The 23,465-nt window shown below is 34.8% G+C and overlaps 2 protein-coding genes across 3 annotated transcripts in view; one reads left to right on the top strand and one right to left on the bottom strand.

The window, feature by feature from the left end:
• Positions 1-20,789, bottom strand: part of LOC123540252 (tRNA (adenine(58)-N(1))-methyltransferase non-catalytic subunit TRM6-like) — a 100,147-nt gene extending 79,358 nt beyond the window's left edge. The window contains exon 1 of the mRNA XM_045325113.2: positions 20,630-20,789. Within this exon, the coding sequence (XP_045181048.2) occupies positions 20,630-20,721 (92 nt within the window). The 5' untranslated portion in view covers positions 20,722-20,789. The remainder of the gene's footprint in view (positions 1-20,629) is intronic.
• Positions 20,789-23,465, top strand: part of LOC123523022 (kelch domain-containing protein 2-like) — a 76,768-nt gene continuing 74,091 nt past the window's right edge. The window contains exons 1-2 of one of the 2 annotated variants that reach the window (XM_045325125.2): positions 20,789-21,384; positions 22,088-23,257. In XM_045325125.2, the coding sequence (XP_045181060.2) occupies positions 20,907-21,384; positions 22,088-23,067 (1,458 nt within the window). In that variant the 5' untranslated portion in view covers positions 20,789-20,906 and the 3' untranslated portion in view covers positions 23,068-23,257. Of the gene's footprint in view, positions 21,385-22,087; positions 23,258-23,465 lie in introns of those variants that run through there. The other variant, XM_053546202.1, reaches the window with a different exon arrangement.

Genomic DNA, 23,465 nt, shown 5'->3' with positions numbered 1-23,465 from the left:
TAACTGAATATTCAGAATCACTGTGACCTTGACCTTTGACCTGTGTACAAAAATTATGATCCTACATGTAGGCCCAAGCCCTCTCAAGTTATCATCCGGAAACCATTTAACTGTTCCGAGTCAATGTGACCTTGACCTTTGACCTACTGACCTCAAAAGCACACTTGACCTGTATTTCATGTTACACCTGTGTTCCAAAATTTATGATTCTCGGCCCAACCGTTCTAAAGTTATTATCCGGAAACATTTAACTGTTCAGAATCACTGTGACCTTGACCTTTGACCTAATGAAGTCAAAACTTGCCCTGCATTTTCTGATGTTACACCTGTGTACCAAAAATTATTCAAATTGGTCAAGCCTTTCAAGAGTTATCATCCGGAAACCATAAAACCAACGGACCGACCGACAGAAAAGCTCACTCCTATTTACCACCAAACTCCGTTTTGTAGTGGTATGATAATAAACACTTTGTACACAAATGAAAGAGCAAAGCATTTGCAAATGATATTAGCACAGGTGAATTGCATTCCTGATAACCTCTATGCACAGGAAGTTTATTAACCTTCTGCTTTCTGATTGGTCTATATTCAAATGGCAGCATTTTTGAAAATATTGTGAGGAAATGTTTACACAACATGTTTGTTTGTTTGTTTGTTTTGGTTTTAACGCCGTTTTTCAACAGTATTTCAGTCATGTAACGGCGGGCAGTTAACCTAACCAGTGTTCCTGGATTCTGTACCAGTACAAACCTGTTCTCCGCAAGTAACTGCCAACTTCTCCACATGAATCAGAGGTGGAGGACTAATGATTTCAGACACAATGTCGTTTATCAAATAGTCACGGAGAACATACGCCCCGCCCGAGGATCGAACTCACGACCCCGCGATCCGTAGACCGATGCTCTACCTACTGAGCTAAGCGGGCGGGTTTACACAACATGCAGTAGAAGTATTTTGGCTATGCAAACATTTGTGCTCAATAAGCAGTAATGCTTCCAAGAACCAGAAACAATTTTTGAAACTTAAATACATCATTTTAGTTGCTAATACTGAATGATCACTGCAATGATTAATTTTTGATAGTTATTTAAACTGTAAATGGTTTTGTGACTGTTACATGTGTACATCTGTTTTTCAAATGAACACAGTGAACCTCAGAAATTCTTGCTAACTGTTACTTATTTCTGCAAATACTTTGCATGTTATTTGCATGTATTAGTTGCAAACACTTTGCTATCCCTTTGTAAGTTATTTGTAACATATCTGCAATGTGTTTGCCAAAGTTGCAAGATATTGCAGCTGTGAATTGTAAACTGTCTACAAAGTATTTGCATTCCATTTGTGTAGTGTATATTTACAAAAGCTTTGCAAAATAGTTGCAAATTTCTACTCCTCTGTGGAATATATTCAGCAATCATGTGCTGCAACTGTTTTGCAAAGGTTATATTTATTGAAAATATTTGGCAAAGATAAGAAGTATCTGCATGAGATATATTATACATGCATGGTAATATTGCATTACAGTCAGCTGCTCTCATTACAAGTTTTATACCCCTGACATTTCATGCAGTCAACAGCAACTGTTAAAGATATCAAGACGCCTGAAACATCTGGAGGTATTTTATTAGATTTGAAATGAAACAATGAATCTTATTACACCGAGTTTTCTGATGACAATTTTTTTAGTCATTAACTGTAACTGTTCTGTAATAAATATTGCTGGAACTAAACCATGGTCAGGATGTATGCAGACTACAAAGACAGACCTTAAATGTCCTTTTATACCAACAGATATTCCAGATGGGATTAAAAGGGTCCACTTGCAACAAGGAGAGTCTGGAGGTCATTTGCCAATCATAGTTACAAAAGGAATGTTTTCAGCAAGGAACTGGAATAAGATTGAATATCTTGAATTTAAACACGAAAACAATCCTTTAGGAAAATTTGATTCACATGGACTATCTGATTTACAAAATTTGCGAGAACTGCATGTTCACTCAGAGAAGCTTGCTGTACTACATCCTGATGCCTTCATAGGTCTTGGAAAACTTCAAGTACTGGACCTGTCAAAGTGTCCGCGTCTTTCAATTGGAAATCTAATACAAGCTCTTAATGGATCCAATAAGTTACCAACCATGCAGAACCTATCCATAGCATGGATGAATTCTTTACATGGAGGTATAGAAATAGAACCTGAGCTGTATGAAATTCTTCAAACCAAACCACTTAAATCACTGAACATCAGTAACTGTGCTATTACATTTATGGATTTTCAAGGATTCCAGAAACTCACAAAGCTGGAAAGTTTAATTGCTACGAGAATAAAACTAACAAGATTTGATCATCTTACTGACACTATACTGAATTTAAAATTACTGGATTTGAGTTATGCAACACTACCAGATGTAATACTTGGAACATCATATTTACGAAGAATTTCAGATCAACAATTTACAATAACAGCAGATAGGTTAAAACTTATTTCAAAATTAGAAACTGTTAATTTATCAAACATATTATCGCAGGGCAGTCCATTACAGATACACAATGTAACTCTCATTCTTAAGACAAACTTAAGTTGGACAATAAAACATGTAATAACACCTCACGAAAACAGCACCGAATTTGAAACCAATCGATATCAATCTCATGTTCAAACAGCATAAGCTATGAATCACAATTCAAATTACTGTGGACTTCGTTTCTGTCCAACAACAAGGATTTCTCAAGTTGAGATTATAGAACTATCAAATAACTTACTAAATCAAGTAGAATTTCAAATGGAACATTTGTTGAATCTGACGAGACTTGACCTCTCTAATAATGGTATAAGTGTCCTCAGTACAAATAGCATGCAGAGGCTGCAAGCTATGGTTGATGCCAGGACCAATAAGTCAACTTTACAGAATCTTCTAGACCTAAGAAACAACACTCTCTCTTGTGAGCGATGTGAAACTTATCATTCAGTGAAATGGATTTTGGAAACGATTCTTGTGGATGTTCAAAAACAGCAACTTTTGTGTCGCGATGAAAACAGCCAATCAGTGTCGATCAGTAATGATGTCCTAACTGAACTTGAAAAAATGTGTGAACGCCCAAGTCGAATAAGAAGAACAGTTATCTTATCAACATTTCTACCAGTGGTAACAATTGTTTTTATATCTGTAACTATTTTCCTGATTAGAAAACGTAAACGCCAACAGAAATACGAAGACGATATGGACGAGAGAATTCAACTAATTAATAAAAACAAAGCCAACACTCGTTATCTTGTTTTTGTTTCATACAGTAGCGCTGACGAAATGTTCGTTCAGAAGTTTGTATGCCCAGAACTTACCTATCATCTTAAGGAGAGAACAAAGACAGACAGAGAACTAGTCTGCATTGGTGACAAACATTTTCGACTCGGTAAAAGGATCAGTGATGAAATGGAGCACTGTCTTCAACAATCGGCTGTAATGCTAATTCTAGTTTCAAAGAATTACTGTCACAGTGATTACTGCCAAAGAGAATTCTATCATGCCCAGGATTTGGACAAACCCATCATCCTCATGTTTAAAGAAGAAGTTGACAAATGTGAAATGCCGGCTAGGATGAGGAATGTATTCACAAGGGACTCTAGAGTTCTGTGGGAGTACAAAGATGGAAAACCTGTGCTGAAAACATCATGGGAAAATGTGTGCACATCTATTCTCGAACTCATGACGTAAAAATATACTCACAAATGTCTTAATCTTTTTGATATTTTCATCCTTTTAATACTTAATTATTATCTGTAAATAATTCTGTCACTGCTTTTTGCTTTTTTGAAGTTAATACAAGTAGAGACCCCAATTTTGAGCAGTCCAACAAATAAATTAAAATAAGAAGTCAAAACAGGTAAAATTGTAGGAATGCTTTATGATTTTTTACACTACAGAACGTAAAACTGTAAAATGAACTATTCAGAAACATTTTGTCAATAGAGAGTTTGAGATTTCAAACTTCGCCTTCCCCTTCAACGTCTCTCATATATATTTTGGGTAAAACGTCACCTATATGCGTGTATTTAATTTAAATCACACGTTGCTACTAAAGTTTTCCATGTAATATCACGTAAGCCTAAGACTTCGCTTTATTACTATGCGAAATAAAAAGCTTAGTTTCAGGATTTCTGCTTATTAAGTTATTTGATTATCCATATTTATAATTAGACTAAATTTGATGCGAAACACTATCAATAGGTATAAGAATAATGAAGTTTTGTATGGCTAATGATTTTAACTAAACACATTGAATTGAACCTGGAAGTATAAAGTTATCAACTGATCTTGAGAAACTTTGAGATTTTGTTCAAACTTTAACTTCTACGGCATATTTGTGTCCCCAGGCGGTATCGATTATACCAGATGGGCCTTTTTAGTCGTATGAAGTGAAGTTTTGAACGTCCGAAGATGTGATATCACGAAAGTCGAAACTTTATTCTTTTTACATTACTCTATCCACATACTCGGCATCAAAGACTGAAATCTGGATGGAGGCACATGGCATGACAGTCATTTTACTTGAAAAATAAATAATTACGCGCGATTATCATTTGGTGGAACATTTTATTTTCACATCCAAATAAAATCAATCTGTTTCTGTCGGACACATAATATGACAATTGCGTTTTAATTATAAACATAAAATGGTACTAGTAAGACGGAAAATTCTTTTGAAGTATCAGAGAATTTCAGATTTATGATATCATGATGAGAGACTTTTCCTGTTAGCCGTATGGGATAACTCCATTTTTTAAATGCATGGAACCAGAGCCTGGCAGAGAGACATTGTGGGTTAATTCCCCCTTTGATTCTTACATTTATAAAGAAAGTCAGTCTTGAAACTCGATGTGACCCTACCCTACCCCTACCCTATCAAAGTGTAAAAGTAAACAAAATGTTGCATAAATTACAAATTAAACAAATACACAATAGCAACGAAAATCTAAAGAAACGAGATTCGCAATGGACGGACCGTCAGGGGAGGTAACTAGAGTCACGGATTGGGACTAGTCCGATATGAAAGCGTTCAACGTCATGATATGGAAAAATATTGCACGATCGCGGTCCATTGAAACCCAATGGAAAATAATTCTAGGTATGTAATAATCATTTTTATTTCCTCTCGTGTATGATTTACAATCGTGCATTGTATACTGACTATACTGACATAATTTTATTAAAAACCTAAATGTTTGGAGCAACACTAACGAGTTTTTACATTGTTCACATTGTTTTATCGTGTTTTTTTTTGTTGTTGTTGTTGTTGTTGTTTTGTTGTTGTTTTTTTTTAGGTAATCGCTCTTATATCCATGCGATGATTATATTAATTGAAATGGTTTTTTTTTTCATTTAATTTTCATTCTTTTCATTTTTAAAACCTCTTGTAAAATTCCTGCCCTTTCGGACAATTAGTATCAAAATGCACGAAAAAAACGATCATAATTACGGATAAATTGAATGGGCGGATTAAAAGAAGTAAGGTTCATTCTAATGTTAGAAATCTCAAGGAATTTTAATCGAACTTCAACTTCATACGTTAACTTCGCAAGAGACGTTGAAGGGGAAGGCGAAGGTTGAAATCTCAAACTCTCTATTATGTCGGCTTGTTGTCAACAGTATTCAGTTATTTAATGGCGGGCAGTTAAACTAACCTTTGTTCCTTGATTCTTAACCTGTACATACCTGTTCTCAGCAAGTAACAGCCATCTTTCCTATATGAATCAGAGGTGGAGGTAGAATGATTTTAGACACAATGTCTTTTATGAAGTTGTCACGGAGAACATACACACTGTCCATGGATCAAACTCATGACCCAGCCATCTGTAAATCTGCATTCTCTCTACTGAACTTAGCGGGTGGACTAATATTTTTTTGCAAGTATGATACATGTAACTTTTCTTCAAGTTCAATTTAAACAGAGACTTAATATACCGGGTAATACAATGTAGCTAACACCGTTGATGTGTGAGGAGTCTCTAATCTGTTTTTTGCAGTAATAACTTCACATACGTACATGTAATTAATTAAGATATAGTTTGGCCTAAGTTCTTTCTTATAAATTCAACTGTATAACTATTTATTTGTTTATTTTTTTTTTGTTTGGTTTAACACCTACACAATTATAGGTCATATGGCAACTTTCCAGCTTTGATGGTTGAGGAAAATCCAAGCCTCTCTGTGCATTATTTCATCACGAGCGGGCACCTGGGTAGAACATACCGACCTTCCGTAAGCCAGCTGGATGGCTTCCTCACATGAAGAATTCAACACCCAGAAAGTGAGTCTCGAACCCGCATCAATGAGGAGCAAGTGATTTGAAGTCAGCGACCTTAATAAACCACTCAGCCACGGATGCCCCTACTGTCTAACTAGATAACTATATTGGAACATGATTAGAATCAGCTTGAATGTTCTCTATGTAATCTGTTCGTCTGGGAGACTAAACAATAATAATCCTAGAGGGGTTATAAGCTTCCTCTGAATGATTTTGGGAACTTTATTGATTTTTATATGTTTTTATGCTCCTTTTTATATACCTTTAGTTTTATTATGTTGTTCACAAAAGAGTTGTACTTTTTGTGAAACAAGTTCTTGTATTAAGCTGTCAGTTGTAAAACATTTTTCATTTTAGCCTGTACAGTATAACATTTGTATATAGCATGATACTTTATGTTGAATCTTGAAAAAAAAAAATGAATAAAATTATGTGGATATTTGTGTTGCTACTTACAGTTCATGAACAGATGATACAGGGTCAGTGGTTTATATGGAAAAAAAAGTGTGAAGCTGACCTAGGGATAATCAAGGCAATATTCTGAGCAACTTTCATGAATATAGCGTCATAAATGTGGCCTCTAGAATGTTAACAAGCGTTCATTTGATTTGCGTGGGTGACCAGATTTTTGACCCCACATGACCCAGTTTAAAAATTGGCCTAGGGATAATCAAGATAAATATTCTGACCGAGTTTCATGAGGATATGATCATAAATGTGGCCTCTAGATTGTTAACAAGCTTTATTTTGATTTAAGCAAGTGACCTAGTTTTTGAATCCACATCACCCAGATTCCTTGGCCTTGGAATCAGCAAGATAAACATTCTTACCAAGTTTCATGAAGATAGGGTCAGAAATGTGGCCTCTACAGTGTTAAGAACCTTTTCATTGATTTGAGCAGATAACCTAGTTACTGATCCCACATGACCCAGTTTCGAACTTGGCCTAGAATTTTTTAAGATAAACTTTCTGACCAAGTTTCATGAAGATAGGGTCATAAATGTGGCCTCTAGTGTGTTAACAAGATTTCCCTTTGATTTGAGCGAGTGACCTAGTTTTTGACCCTACATCACCAAGTGTCGAACTTGGCATAGGAAATTCTGACCAAGTTTCATGAAGATAGGTCTTAAATGTTGCCTCAAGGGTGTTAACAAGCTTTTCCTTTGATTTGTCCAGGTGACCTAGTTTTCGACCCAGATTCAAACTTGACCTAGAGACTTGAGGTCATCAAGACATCTTTATAATGGTTACCTGCATCCAAGGGTTTAAAGGTATTTCAATATTTTGCTATAGTGGCCCCTAAAAGGGGGCTGGTGCCCCAATTTAAACAAGTTTGGAAAAGGATCTCACATGATTCTACAGACCAGGCCAAGTTTGGTGAAGATCCATCAAGCCGTTCAAGATTTGATATCATTTAACGAAATTTCTATTGTTTAATTAACCTAAGACTAAGCTCTAGCAGATCCTAAAAGGGGCAATTTTAGCATCCCTATCTGAATAAAATTTGGAAAAGATCTTATATTCTAATATCACTAACAATGATCACAACGATACTATGTTGACGTTATGTCAACGTGATATTTAGCGCCAAGTACACATCGAGAAGTAACGCTTTCAAATTTGATCAAATATTTTACTCAAAAACATGTTTAAAACCAAATGTCACATAGCGTAACTGTGGTACCGTATTTTGGTGTGTATAGGTCGCACTTTTTCTACCCATTTTGCTGCCTGAAAAAGTTCCTGCGACCTATACGACAGAACACTGCCAGCAGTTTTTTTTCGGGCCAATTTTCTGACCGTAGCTCTCGCAAAATTACGTGCATCTGTTTCGAACGAACAAAATGGATAAAAAATATCAATATCTGCGGCTTTTCAACCAATAGCGGTTATTTTCAATAAAATATATCGTAAATAACCCATACAGACTATTAAAATTGCGAATGATATTAATTCAAAGATGTTTTTGCAGTCTGAATTACGTTTGTTTCTACTTTCGTTTTACTGGACCCCATTGACATGTACTCCGGGTTGGATAAAATCCGGACAGATCCGTCCTCCATTCCAAACATTGTTTATACTAATTCTTAGCGTATTAAAAAACTTGAAAGATAATTTTTTACTTTTGATTTTTAAATAAAAGAAATAAATCCAAACAGAGATATTTTGTTAATCTTTTTACTCAGAATCAAAAGAACGCGGTTAATTACATGACACGGAAAGGTGTTTTTAATTGCTGTGCAAACAATTCACACTTAAACTTGCATGATAACAGAATGTAAACGCAAAACCGTCTGCTGCCAATTAGTGTCAAAAAGCCGCTTTTCTTTGATGTAGTCTGTTACCGATACTACGTTGGTACGAAACGGTTGGGAATGAAATTAACACTGTCCGATTTCCACCAATCAGGTTCTGATAATGATTCAGTCCGCGGCATCAATATGGCCGCCGCCATAATTTTGCCGGTAAATATTAAATATTGCTGGGGAAAAAATCCGAAATTTAACTGCGACTAATACGCTAGAAGTTAAATTTTCCGACCATTTCCAGAGCAAAAATTAGATGCGGACTATACATTACTGCGACCTATACACACCAAAATACGGTATTGCAGACAAAATAAACAACTAATGTGGATGATATCATACTAATTTATATCATTATATGACATATGTATTAGGCCACACCAACTTGATAAGTTGTTCATCGGATTTTTTTCTGAAAAAAATGAGGCGGCGAGCGAAAAAATAATTTAAATATTTTTTTAGGTTTTTGAGAAAATCAGGAGCGAGCGAAGAGCGAAGAAATATATTTGTCTTCATTTGGCTCTCAACTGACTAATAAAAACCTTAAAATAGAATGTATAGCCCTTTTAAATTAAAAAGTAAGTCCCTAGGGATTGAGAAAATCTGACCTGCAGACGCACAACAAAGCGAACTCGTGAAAAAAAAGGTAATAACATTGTCATACAGTACACTGTAATCAAATAATGCATGCTTTTGAAAATGCTGTTAGAAAATATGTAATAAACAACAATGCATAACCTTACACCATACTTATCACATACATAATATTATGTGACTTGAATATTTACTGCTATGAAAATGTAGCATTCTTAGCTGACTTTACAAAAGTTTGTGATACATCAAATATCTATGTGAGTGTTACTAGATCTATTAATTCTGATTTGAAACTTAGAACAGTTATTTACTGTCAAAGTCTATACCTGGAGAAGCAATATTAAGTCTGAATCTAGACAGAGTTATGCCCCTTTTTAACACAGAATATTTTAATTAAGTTTTATATAATGACCAATTGCTCTGTACTTTAATAGCTTCTGACTATTATGCCCCTTTTACTGGCAAAGCTTTGATTCAGAAAAGTTGAGCATGATGTCTTATGTACAGCTCTTTTTCTAACTTTAAACTTTCATAAGATATTAAATTTGTTGAAATAAAGTCTCAATAAAAGTCTGAAATGGAGATTAACGTGCATTAACATTAGTCTACTAAATGATTGGAAAATTTGAAAATCGAAACTGTTCTGAAAACAACTCATAATGTAAATTCCTTACCCCACCAACTTTCGTACAAATGCTTTGTATGCAAATGCTAATCATTTGGACAGGAAAAACAAAAAACAGATAAGTGACATGTATCAATAAGTATTTACCCTTACCAAAATAATGTAGATTGATGTTATCAAATAAATTAGTATGTTTTTCTTCATCCAGTTTTCAATGAAATAAATCGATTTTGTAGCATGTAATAGCACTCTCTCGTGTTCTATAAATAGAACATACAGCAGTTATACCATAATGCAATGCGCAAATTGCGGACAAGGGAGCGTTTTCTATATATAACGAATCATGGCTTCAACTACCTGGGAATTAAAAAAAAGTAACATGCCACCTGTATAAAATTGTATCACCTGCTAACAGAATAAATAAAAGAGGTGAAACTACAAATAACTAATTAAAGAAATATATTGGAACGAATGTAAGGAATATACAAAATATACAGACTTATTTTCTTAACAAAACGATTCAAAAAGGACCTACTAAGCAAATAAAGTGCACTACATGTATTTAAAAGCATGTAGCATGCACATTACCCCATATTATACTATTAATTAAAATCTTGCATCAGAAGAACGGTTTACAGGTTTAATAATAACAAATTAGAATATTTTCGAATGCGACACACTGATGAACACTTGTGGTTGAAACTTTTAATGCTAAATCATTTTGATTCATGACGTTCAAAGAATGTATCAGCAGAATTAAAATCATAACTACAATAACTACATATATTTCACTTTAAACAACTGATTCACACAACACAAGACGCAAACTTGATTATGATTCCCGATGTCAGCTGTGGTCGGAGTGGACCCGTCAAACATTTCCTTATTAAAAGAGCTCTCTACATATATGATTTGGAAGAAAATAATGACGTTGCATTAGATTCGAACATGTTTATTATCAGATAACAACTAAATATTACTATCAACAGACAAATATCTATAATTTATCATGTCACACTAAGGGGTCATTTGTAATTAAACACAACATATGTATATCACAGAGGTGTTAATTGTTTCAACGAATAAATGAATATGTGACCGAAAATAATAATGTGTATGACAGTTTACTTTAAGATATACATGTTGTTCATCACATTTCGAAATTTCAATGAATTTAAATTATGCGATCATAAGATTTCTTTTTACATTCACAGGTAGATGTATTAAATTTATAAACACTTAAAACGGAAGATTTTTTGTTACAAAAATGTTAATATAATTATAACGGTAAACTAGAAGAACAATTTGGATCTGTGAATACATTTTTGTTTTAAATAACGCTTTCTATTTGTGTTAATACATTTTCCAAGTTATTCTATTTTTATCTAAATATTCTTTTTTAAAACTGGATGTTGTCACAAAAATGAACAGAATAATATGAATAACATCATCCATCATACATATATATTGACGAAAAAAGCGGTGTTATTTCTAACATGGATATAGAATAAGTTTCTCGGCTAGTTTAGTGAAATAAAAAGTGAAGAAAAAACATTCGTTTGCGATGTACAGGCTAGAAACCTGAACAGAAATAATGAAATAATTGCAAAATCTATGGTTTACTTATGCTATTGTACAATGAATGCACTGGTTGTTTGTCCGCAAATTGAGTCTTGTGCTATTTTTAGATAGCAGACCTTATCGGTGACGTCACAGATCCTTACATACGAGAGTGTGCTATTTGGTAAACATTTGAAGAAAATGGCGTAACTGCATAAAGGGGAAACAACTTTAATGCACTTCAATATAAGTGTTATGATTTATTATAGACGATGTGTGCGTAGTATGTATTTATTTTGATTAAAATCCATTTGAGAACAATCTAGGACTGGAATTATAAGCATTTATACACTTTTACGTCCGTAAAAAGTAGCGCACCAAAAAATTTTGTATTGATTTTTTTCAGTGGGGCGAGCGCAAGCCAAAAACAAGAGGACCATGATGGTCCTGAATCGCTCACCTATCCCCACATGACCCAGTGTTCAACTGAGTATGACGTCGTTATTTCTATTATTTGACATAGTGACCTAGTTTTTGAGCACATGTGACCTAGATATCATCAAGATAAAAAATTCTGACCAATTTTCATGAAGATCCATTGAAAAATATGGCCTCTAGAGAGGTCACAAGGTTTTTCTATTATTTGACCTAATGACCTAGTTTTTGAAGGCACGTGACCCACTTTTAAACTTGACCTAGATATCATCAAGGTGAACATTCTCACCAATTTTCATGAAGATCTTGTGAAAAATATGGCCTCTAGAGAGGTCACAAGGTTTTTCTATTTTTCGACCTACTGACCTAGTTTTTGACCGCACATGACCCAGTTACAAACCTGACCTAGATATCATGAAGCTGAACATTCTCACCAATTTTCATGAAGATCCATTGAGAAATATGGCCTCTAGAGAGGTCTTAAGGTTTTTTCTATTTTTAGACCTACTGACCTAGTTTTTGACCCCACGTGACCCAGTTTCGAATTTGACTTAGATATCATCAAGATGAACATTCTGACTAATATTCAAGAAGAGCTCATGAAAAATATGGCCTCTAGAGAGGTCACAAGGTTTTTCTATTTTTAGATTTACTGACCTAGTTTTTAACCCCACGTGACCCAGTTTCGAACTTGACCTAGATATCTTCAAGGTAAACATTCTGACCAATTTTCATGAAGATCTGTTGAAAAATATCGCCTCTAGAGAGGTCACAAGGTTTTCCTATTTTTAGACCTACTGACCTAGTTTTTGACCGCACGTTACCCAGTTTCGAACTTGACCTAGATATCATCAAGGTGAACATTCTGACCAATTTTCATGAAGATCCATTGAGAAATATGGCCTCTAGAGAGGTCACAAGGTTTTTCTATTTTTAGATCTACTGACCTAGATTTTGACCCCACATGACCCAGTTTCGAACCTGACCTAGATATCATCAAGGTGAACATTCTGACCAATATTCATGAAGATCTCATGAAAAATATGGCCTCTAGAGAGGTCACAAGGTTTTTCTATTTTTAGATCTACTGACCTAGTTTTTAACCCCACGTGACCCAGTTTCGAACTTGACCTAGATATCATCAAGATGAACATTCTGACCAAATTTCATGAAGATCCATTGAGAAATATGGCCTCTAGAGAGGTCACAAGGTTTTTCTATTTTTAGACCTAATGACCTACTTTTTGACCCTACGTGACCCAGTTTCGAACTTGACCTAGATATCATCAAGGTAAACATTCTGACCAATATTCATGAAGATCTCATGAAAAATATGGCCTCTAGAGAGGTCACAAGATTTTTCTATTTTTAGATCTACTGACCTAGTTTTTAACCCCACGTGACCCAGTTTCGAACTTGACCTAGATATCATCAAGATGAACATTCTGATCAATTTTCATGAAGATCCATTGAGAAATATGGCCTCTAGAGAGGTCACAAGGTTTTTCTATTTTTAGACCTACTGACCTAGTTTTTGACCCCACGTGACCCAGTTTCGAACTTGACCTAGATATCATCAAGATGAACATTCTGACCAATTTTCATGAAGATCTTGTGAAATATATGGCCTCTAGAGAGGTCACAAGGTTTTTCTATTTTTAGACCTACTGACCTAGATTTTGACGGCACGTGACCCAGTTTCGAACTTGACCTAGATATCATCAAGATGAACATTCTGACCAACTTTCATAAAGATCCCATGAAAAATGTGACCTCTAGAGTGGTCACAAGCAAAAGTTTACGGACGGACGGACGGACGACGGACGACGGACACCGCGCGATCACAAAAGCTCACCTTGTCACTTTGTGACAGGTGAGCTAACAAAAAAAAATAAATTTTTTTGTGTTTCTGAAAATATACGAGCGGCAAATCCGATGAACAACTTTTTAATTTGGTGAGGCCTTAACAAATGTTTTTACCTTTATTACAATAAATGCACGGCTACTAAACGCTAGCGCCACCACCAAATTGTGGTGATAAGGAAAAGAGCTATCGACATTTCCGTGGTGCAGCTATCGCCCATTTCTACTTGTAAACACGTAAGTAAAATTTATATTTTATCTCATATTTTCATTGATAGAACTTTTTTCGAAAATCGGAGAATGTAGTTCCGTGTAACAACACTTTTACTACATGTTGGCTGTAATTTCATTGAAATATTATGCAAATTGTGGCGGCAGGAGCTTTTCTCCCAAATTTGACAGTGGCATATTTTCATATCGGCCAGTATTCGAACAGCATTCCGATGAATAGACACACTGTAAGAACATACCTGCGCATGCAAATCGTGTAGAAATGAATTACACCTATTCCCATACACCAAACAATTACGATAAATACAGTAAAAAGTTATAACACGAGTATTTTTGAAAATGGTGGCGCTATCACTCAAGTGGTGGCGCTATACAGTAGTGGTGGCACTGTTGTATATGATTAGTGACTGATATATTCAATTTAAATATATGAACATGTCTGTCTGCATGCCCTGGAAATTTCTACAATAATCGATCTTATCAACCTATCCCACACTACACCCAAATTACGTTACTCCACAAAATACATGTAGTAACCTCTACATGATCGCAAAATAATCTACATGTATATGGATTCAGATTGTACATCTAAGCTCTATTGATTAATCATATTTAATCGATTGGAATTGAAAATGTACTGTAGTCACTTTTTAGAAAGCTGTTTTGTTTACAGTGACATGCAAACGACGTATAAAAACAAAGGAGAGTAGTTTCAGAATCTTAATACAACAAATACATTCTACACGGTACTATCTTCAAATTATTTCCTGGACACAAATCTTTGTTTGAAATAAAAGTACTGCTACTATTTTTATTGACCTGAATTTAAAGTACACTTACGTTTGTATTTATTTTGATTGTTTTGGGTTTAACGCCGTTTTTCAACAGTATTTCAGTCACGATGTAACGGTGGGCAGTTAACCTAACCAGTGTTCCTGGATTGTGTACCAGTAAAAATCTGTTCTCCGCAAGTAACTGCCAACTTCCCCACATGAACTATCAGAGATGGAGGACGAATAATTTCAGACACAATGTCTCTGCCCGGGGATCGAACTCGCGATCTCGCGATCCGTACCTACTGAGTTAAGCGGGCGGGCTTACGTTTGTATTAAAATAGAATATTTAAAGGTTAGAAATAATCCTACATTAACATTTTAAACAAAGGAAAATATTTACTTTGACTACAAGAGTCCCAAGGGTCTATGAGTATTTTGTTCTTTTTTTTTTTCTTGGATAGAGAATGTTTCATAAAGGTAAGTAAACTGTGATCGTGTTTTTCTTTCTTTAATAACATAATTCATTGCAGGATAATTATCAGTTAGAGAATGTTGGTGTTTGTTTTGTTCCGGATGCGTCAGCAGTTCGTATTATTGAATGCCGTAACAGCGCCACCACTACTGTATAGCGCCATCACTAGAGTTATAGCGCCACCACTTTTAAAAATCCTGGTATATTTTTTCTAACCCGAGATTCTATTATTCATGGTGTGTGCGTACATAATTATTTATTATTTCTACAACATTTGCATGCGCAGGTATGTTCTTACAGTGTGTCTATTCATCGGAATGGTGAACGAATACTGGCCGATTTGAAAATGCGCCACTGTAAGATTCAGGAGAAAAGCTCCTGACACCACAATTTGCATATTATTTTAATGAAATCACTGCCAATCTGTAGTAAAAATGTTGTTACACGGAACTACATTTTCCGATTTTCGAAAAAAGTTCTATCAATGAAAATATAAGATAAAATATAAAATTTACTCAAGTGTTTACAAGTAGAAATGGGCGATAGCTGCACCACGGAAATGTCGATAGCTCTTTTCCTTATCACCACAATTTGGTGGTGGCGCTAGCGTTTAGTAGCCGTGAAATGGATGCCAGGTAAACATATTTTGATATCATTTCATGATCCAGACACATCATTAAAGAAATTTAAGTAATCTTCAAAAGATCCCAAGATATTAATACTGGATCAAATTTTGTGGTCAAAAAAGCTTATAGTACTAAGTTGACACTTCATGTAATGACATACACTTAAACATAACACTGAAAAATGCAAAAACTGCAATACTAGGGGAAAGTTATCCGATGAAATATTTTTTAAATAAATAATAGTGTAATGATCGACGCAAAGTCGCATTAGCTAAGCCTTTATGCCTTTTTAGTTGCTGGGATCTCATTACAGGGTAATATGGGCATAAGTTGCAGTGTCATTGTATTTGTAAAACAAAATGGGGGAAAAAGCTCTTGATTATAAACTGCGTTCGAATAATATAAACAGATAGTAGCCTTAATACTGTAAATATTATGAAATTTTAGCTTTTCACTGCTTTTCTGATATAAACTTCAACAGATTGCAGAAAAAAAACAGCGTCTTTTACCACTTGGTGACACTAAACTACTACCATGAAGAGTTTCCCTTCAAAATTATTTGATGGAAATATAAGACTTAACTCTTTCAGTCAGAGATGTTGAACCTGGTGATGACTTTTTTGTTACACTTACTATTGTTGCATTACACAACAGTATAGTGCACTTGAGTTTTTAAAGCCAAACAAAATAAGTCATACATTGTAGATATCAAATGCAAATTTTCAACTTCTTTATTCAGATTCAAATGAGCTCCCATATTGAAGTATTAGAGTCAAGGATGAGTGCAAAAGGTGATGCTCATATATCAAAACAGTATCTAAGAACTTTTCATTTAGAAAAATCGAGTTTCCACTTTCTTAACATTTAGTACACTCAGTCGAATGAAATAACAGCCAAACCTGTCTTAAGCAGCCTGCCAAGAGAATGGCAGAACATGACTGCTAAAGGTTATAACACACTAAATAGTTGTTCTTTATTCTATATAAAACTGACCTATTTCCAATGGCCGCAGCACACATCTGGACGCATTTTAAATGTCTGTAACCTACATTTTCTTGAAGAGTATTGTCAATGCTATATAAAAATCAAAAGAAAAGTGGGGGTCATGTTTGATGCAAGAAAAATAATTTCAGTCAAACACACAAACTGCAAAATCAGCTAAAAAATGAGACCCCAAATTACACTGGTGGTGTATGATCTAAGTTTCCATGAAAAATTTTGTTATGTTGTTATTTCATTATGAAAATGCTACCTACATGTCAAGCATAGATCTGTCATGTGATTTTAGCAAAAAAGTTGCAAAGAAATTAAGGAAAATAGCTCTACAGAGCAATAAAACTGAGAACTATTTGTATCCGCCATTATGCGACTACCATTTTTTTTCGCGCCATTTTTCTATTTAGTGTCTGTATGCCTATAAGAAAAACTTTTTTCTCTGACACTGTGCCAGTTTCACTTGAAATGTACAAGAAACCTAAATGCATGAAAAAAATACAAGGTTTTAGCTTGATATCAACAGTTTCTAAGGTTTTATGGCATTTTCAGAACCATAGGACAAAGTGTCAGATTTTGTCAAAAATAGCTGTCGCGACATAATTTTGAAGCAGTTACCCTAAATGCAGCCTTGTTTTGCCCTGTTTTGACATTTTCTACTCTGATCTGCATACAAACTACACATTTAAACTGTTAAATATGTTCACTTTTACCTCTGATGGCCAGAAATTAGCAATCAATAGGCTATAAATAGGCAGTTTTTGAACAAAAATACACCCAAAACAGTGAAAATGTGATATTTTTTGGTTTTATCCTCATTTTCAACAAAATTGCAATAATTTTGTCATTTTCTATCAAATTCTAATCAAAGTAGCCCATTTCCACCATCATCTGGCTAGATTTCAATTTTTAACAATGTCATCTTATAGGTTATAACACACTAAATAGTTGTTCTTCATTCTATATAAAATTGACCTATTTCCAATGGCCACAGCACACATCTGGACGCATTTTAAATGTCTGTAACCTACATTTTCTTGAAGAGTATTGTCAATGCTAAATAAAAATCAAAAGAAAAGTGGGGGTCATGTTTGATGCAAGAAAAATAATTTCAGTCAAACACACAAACTGCAAAATCAGCTAAAAAATGAGACCCCAAATTACACTGGTGGTGTATGATCTAAGTTTCCATGAAAAGTTTTGTCATGTTGTTATTTCATTATGAAAATGCTACCTACATGTCAAGCATAGATCTGTCATGTGATTTTAGCAAAAAAATTGCAAAGAAATTAAGGAAAATAGCTCTACAGAGCAAAAAAAACTGAGAACTATTTGTATCAAAATTCGGTATCTCACATTACACTGTTATTTAATGTGTGCAAAAGGTCTCTCTAAATCTTCGTTTCATCTTAAACCTCACCCCCTCAGCCTTCAAAAGTTTATTTATCCAGGTTCTTTCACTTTCTTATTTTTTATTGTTGAAAAATGATGATATTCCTTTGTGTATGTTCCTATGCCAAGCTATGTGCCTAACTTGTGCACTGTAGATCTGTGCAGGACATACTGGCCATTCACTTTGACCAGAAGCCACATAATATGTTTTTGTTCTAAAACATTCTCTGGAGAGGTTCCACAAGCAGAAGAGAATTTTAACCCGATTTGTAGAGAAACTTGAACAACACGATAAAGAAATATATACCTTACATCTTATAATTAATCAAAATTTTGGTAAAACTGAATGACAATGTTGTCAATATTACCCAAGAAAGCAAAAGACTATCTGGACGCCTCACAACGTCCCTCCCTCCCCCACTTTCCTAGACCATTTTACAGGACAGTTTGCACCCCCCACACACCCCACCCCTGGAGGAAAAAGGTACCATAACCTGTTTTAATTATCAGCACTTGGTACCTTTTTGCTCTAAGGGGATGAGATGTTCCTGCTGCAGATGCTGTCAGACTCTCAGTCTCTGCATTACTTTTGGGTTTAAACTTTGAATAAGTAAGTATGAATGAAGAGACAGAGCAGAGGCAATTAAAATGACGTCACTGCAGACCTCATTTTGGAATAAAATAATGCTTTTAAGGGGGGCGGGGTTGAGGATACACAGAAACTATAAGTACAAAAGAGGGTACCCACTTCTATAAGGGGGTCTCTGTAAGGGGGTCGGGAGTCTCCCACTGGAAATTTTAGAAATACACATGTATAGATACAAAATAGTGACAATGTTAAATTTTTAAATTTGAGTACTAAAAAATTATAAGTCTTGACAAAGGAAGAGAGGAAGGCATATTACAAAAACATTGCAAACATTGTTTTTGTAGAACCCCCGATATAATTCAACCTTTTGGGTTACTTTGTTTTGTTTTGTTGGGTCTAACGTCACACCAACACAATTATAAGTCTTATGGCGACCTTCCAGCTTTGATGATAGAGGAAGACCGCAGATGCCCCTGACAATGGATTATTTCATCATGGGCAGGCACCTGAGTAGAACAACCAACATTTTGGGTTAGGATGTGGACATTTTTTGAATACAGGTGCAAAATGGCAGCCTCCGATGCATTTTGGGATCAAAGCTTTAGTGAGTATAGGTCACTTCTCAGTCAACTGGGGGCAGGGGGAGGGGGCACTGACCCCCGCTCCCCCCCCCACCCCACTCCCCCACCCGCCACCACCATCTTTCACTTGGATCCAGTTTTTGGTAGACAGCAAGTGCTGCAGCAATAGTAGAAACAACTAAAACAATTTTCTATCTCTGTCAAAACGAAAACAGAATGGCGAGACGCCGAGTTAAACTATGTGTAAGTTAAATTGTAATTAATTTGATACAAAGTATGTTTCCAGTTCCTTTTCATATCATATTTAAAGTGAGGAAAAAGAAAGAAAGCTCACAACACCTCAACTGCATCTTAAAAATCCATAAAAACCTTTTCTCAGTCCTTTTAAATCCAAATGTACATTAGATGGCCAATACACAAATAATACAATTATCAAGTAGAATTATGTCAAATAACATGAATAACATCACACACAATACAAAATTTAACTGTCAAACAGAGTTTCCTTTCATCCACCTTCAAAGACTAAAGCCGAATAGTTAATCACTCAAGTTGCTGATCATTCCATTGCAGAATCAAAAACTTGAATTGAAAAACATTTTTTACGTAACCATCAACAGAAAATCAAATAAGCTTTTCGTTTATACTGATTTGCTTTAGCTCGATTGTGATGAAAGCTTCAAGCTTATTGAAATCACTCTCGAGTCTGCTTCCTAGAAAAGCCAGTACTGGTGTCATTCATGACCCCAGAGAGGGCTCAAACCCACGACCCCTGGATTGAGCGGATGGCCCCTTATCCACTAGACCACCGCTCCCCTTAAACTTATATAAGCTTTTAGACCATATCAGAGCCAACTGACTTATTGGTCAATGTAAATATCTCAAATTAAACTTTTCTCTTGTTAAGTATTGGCAGGCAAAACTGTGTATGGCCAAAAAAATTAATGTTTAGTTTTTCAGGCCACTTTTTGCAAAATTTAATGAGGCAGTGCTGATTTTTTTTATTTTTATTTTTTTTATTAACAACATTGCCCGTTTTATATGCCATATAAAACAGCAATGACGTAAGAATAATAATTATTCAATTATTGAATGCCAAAAGACTTGATTTACAAATTTCAAGATAAAACTAGTTTAAATATGCATGATCTATAATCTATACGGACAAATATACAATCGAGAAGGGTAGATTTAACGGTCTAATACATAAGTAAAGTAATGAAAACTTCTGGGGACGAAAGCAACTGAGTACGAATAAAATAAAATTTGATGGTAACGCTATTTACCTATTTTTATGAACTTGAAACAGCCTTAAATTGTCGGATTTACGTAAAATGATATGGTCTCCTTCTTGAACAACTTTTGGTGTTTTGGACATCTTTATTTTCTTTCTACAGAATTTCCACCGGAAGCACGTTGAATATTAAGCACAATAAGACTGGTTCTAGGCAAACATACAACGGTGGAATAAATAAACCGGTAACCAGAAAAATCGCGCCCTCTATAAACACAAAACACGTGCCGGATTTCGCTCCAACTGTCAGATGACTCGTGAGAGAAAATATGCGTTTTACTTCAAAATTCAAGAAGAAATTAAATGGATCATCTGGCAAACAGTCACATAAGGAACATTCAAATCAAAGCCACAGTCAAGACATTGTTTGTGATCCGCAGAGTTTTGAAACAAAATTAAAGTTTGAAGATTGTAAATATGGTAAATTCGTGCCTCGAAATATAGGTGACAAGCTTCACGATACGTTCGACTTAGTGGCGCTGCATAACCTGAATTCAGCCGACTCAAAACATAATCGTTCAGAACATTTGCAGATTATAACAAGATTTATTTTTTCTAGCGCATATTGCAGTAGATCGAAGATAACTGCAAAAAGCATACAACTGAACAAATTATGGGTAAAGAATGACACCAAGAAGTATAGGACAGATGATGCAGACGGAGACACTACGGAGATGTTGAAAATTTCGAAAGAATTTCTGAAAATGGTTAAAAAGACAGTAACTGAACCAGAGATTAGTCATAGAGGTAATTAGTTAAGCAAAGGCAATTTAAAAAGGTGCCATCATTTGCAACAATTTATAAAAATGTTAGTTCTTTGGTATAGTTCTTAAAAATTAGGTAAACTAAACTGATCTCTCTTTTTGTTTAGTATATAGTTCCTAGCCCCTCAAGATCTACTCATCTATAAAACAAAAAAAGAGAAAAGAAACTATCCAACAGGGAAAACCATGTTCTGAAAATGCAGCCTCCTCAAAACTGCAACCCATGCAAACATGTGATGCTATTGCACAAGCACACACACATGCACATACAAACACTCTGACAAGGCAAAAGTGCAAGAACAAAACAAACACAAACAATAACAAATGGGACACCACTTATAATTAAACTGGTTTATAATGGTGATCTCGAGCACCTAATCTCACTCTTACGTTCTTAACCTTAACCATGTTCAAAGTCACAGGACAGTGGAAATAAAAGTTAATCTCTGACACACACAATTGTCAACAGAAGGCATGGTATGTAAAACACAAAATGCATTTGTAATTTTTCATAAATAGAACCAAATAAGCAACACTTGTGTCAATGTAATATAATTTGTATTAATTGTGCTGAGTGCCCGCACTTAGAACTAGAGCAAACCTTTAAAAAAAAAAGAGTCATACATTTTATAATGGATTAGATCTATTTTAGTTTTGTGAATTAATCATTGATGATCTTCTTTCAGGTATTTATGCTGAGCTGTCAGATTATGACCAAAAATATAGTCTGCAAGTTTTAACACAAACACAACATATTGCCATGAGGGAAATGAAAGTTACCAAATCTAGAACAGAGAGAATGGGAAATGACAGCTTTACAAAATCAGACTCAGATTATGAGTGTAGCACAAACTTATTTCTAAGTCCTGAGATAAAAAGTGTTGAATCCTTGGACTTTTTTAACAAGGACCATTGGGACTGCCATCTGAGAAACAAGTTTGCGACTGGTGACCATAAAACTGCAAATGTGCAATGCCACCAGTCAAAGATAGCAGATATGCGCAAGGGCCACCAATATGAAATAACAGAAGTATATGATCATCAGCCTGGAAAAGCAGAAGTGCAGGACCACCAATCAAGAATAGCAGAAACCTGTGATCACCAGTTAGGAGTAGCAACTGTTCACAATCACCTATATGGAACTAATTGTGAAAAACAACCTTATGAAGAAACTTACAAAATGTACGAAATCCAGTACTCCAGTAGGTTTGGTGAAATAAATGAAATGCATTGTAATGCTGTCTTTAAACTAGTAAACCAAAGACTGAATGGGAAGAATGAAACTTCTTCTTTAGAGGTGTGTGTATTTATTCAAGAAAATGTGAAAGAAATAGGAGAATTCATAAGTTTAAAGCTTGACCTTACTCACAAATGTCTCAGTACATATTTCTTCCCTGGCAAAAATCTTGTGTCTGTCAGTGTTCAGAGAGATTTGAAAAAGTTTCTGAATAGGACTGTCTTCCAGAAATCGACCACAGTTAAAGATTTGTTTGGTGAAAGACATTGTTTTGATGATGATTTAAACATAAAAGCTGTAGTAATGATTTCACATCCAATCTTTGCTTTGTTTAGACACAGAGATATTTGTTTGCTTGACACTCTACAGGTGATCCTCGGAATTGACAGAAGCAAGCTACTGGTCCTGACAGCATTAGGGAAAAACTGATACTTTAGCTAATAATTAGCATATCTATCATTAAAGATATATTATGCCAGAATTTCATATTTGAAAATAAATGAACAAATTTTTACTAAACAATGTCTACTAGTATTTAAACATAGAATTAACATGTTTAGTTAAATAAACAATAAGTTGTATATGTTCAGTATAAAAATGCTACACATGATGTTGTATACCCAGTAAATAAACTCAGTATTTAAATGTGTAATGTCACAAAAGCAATCGGAAGTCTTTTTAACAAACTGCTTTTGCTGGGTGTCATTTAATTTTGACTACAGAAAAAAAGTTACCAGGTAAATTTACATAATTATAGCTACTATATTATTTAAGCTAGACATGGTTACTTGAAATTGAAATCAATCTCATGTGAAAATATGTAAGCA

This window comes from Mercenaria mercenaria, chromosome 1, assembly GCF_021730395.1.
Source record: "Mercenaria mercenaria strain notata chromosome 1, MADL_Memer_1, whole genome shotgun sequence".
Classification (NCBI taxonomy): Eukaryota; Metazoa; Mollusca; class Bivalvia; order Venerida; family Veneridae; genus Mercenaria; species Mercenaria mercenaria.
Note: the sequence above shows the minus strand (reverse complement) of the source record. Positions and strands in the feature narration are given on the sequence as shown.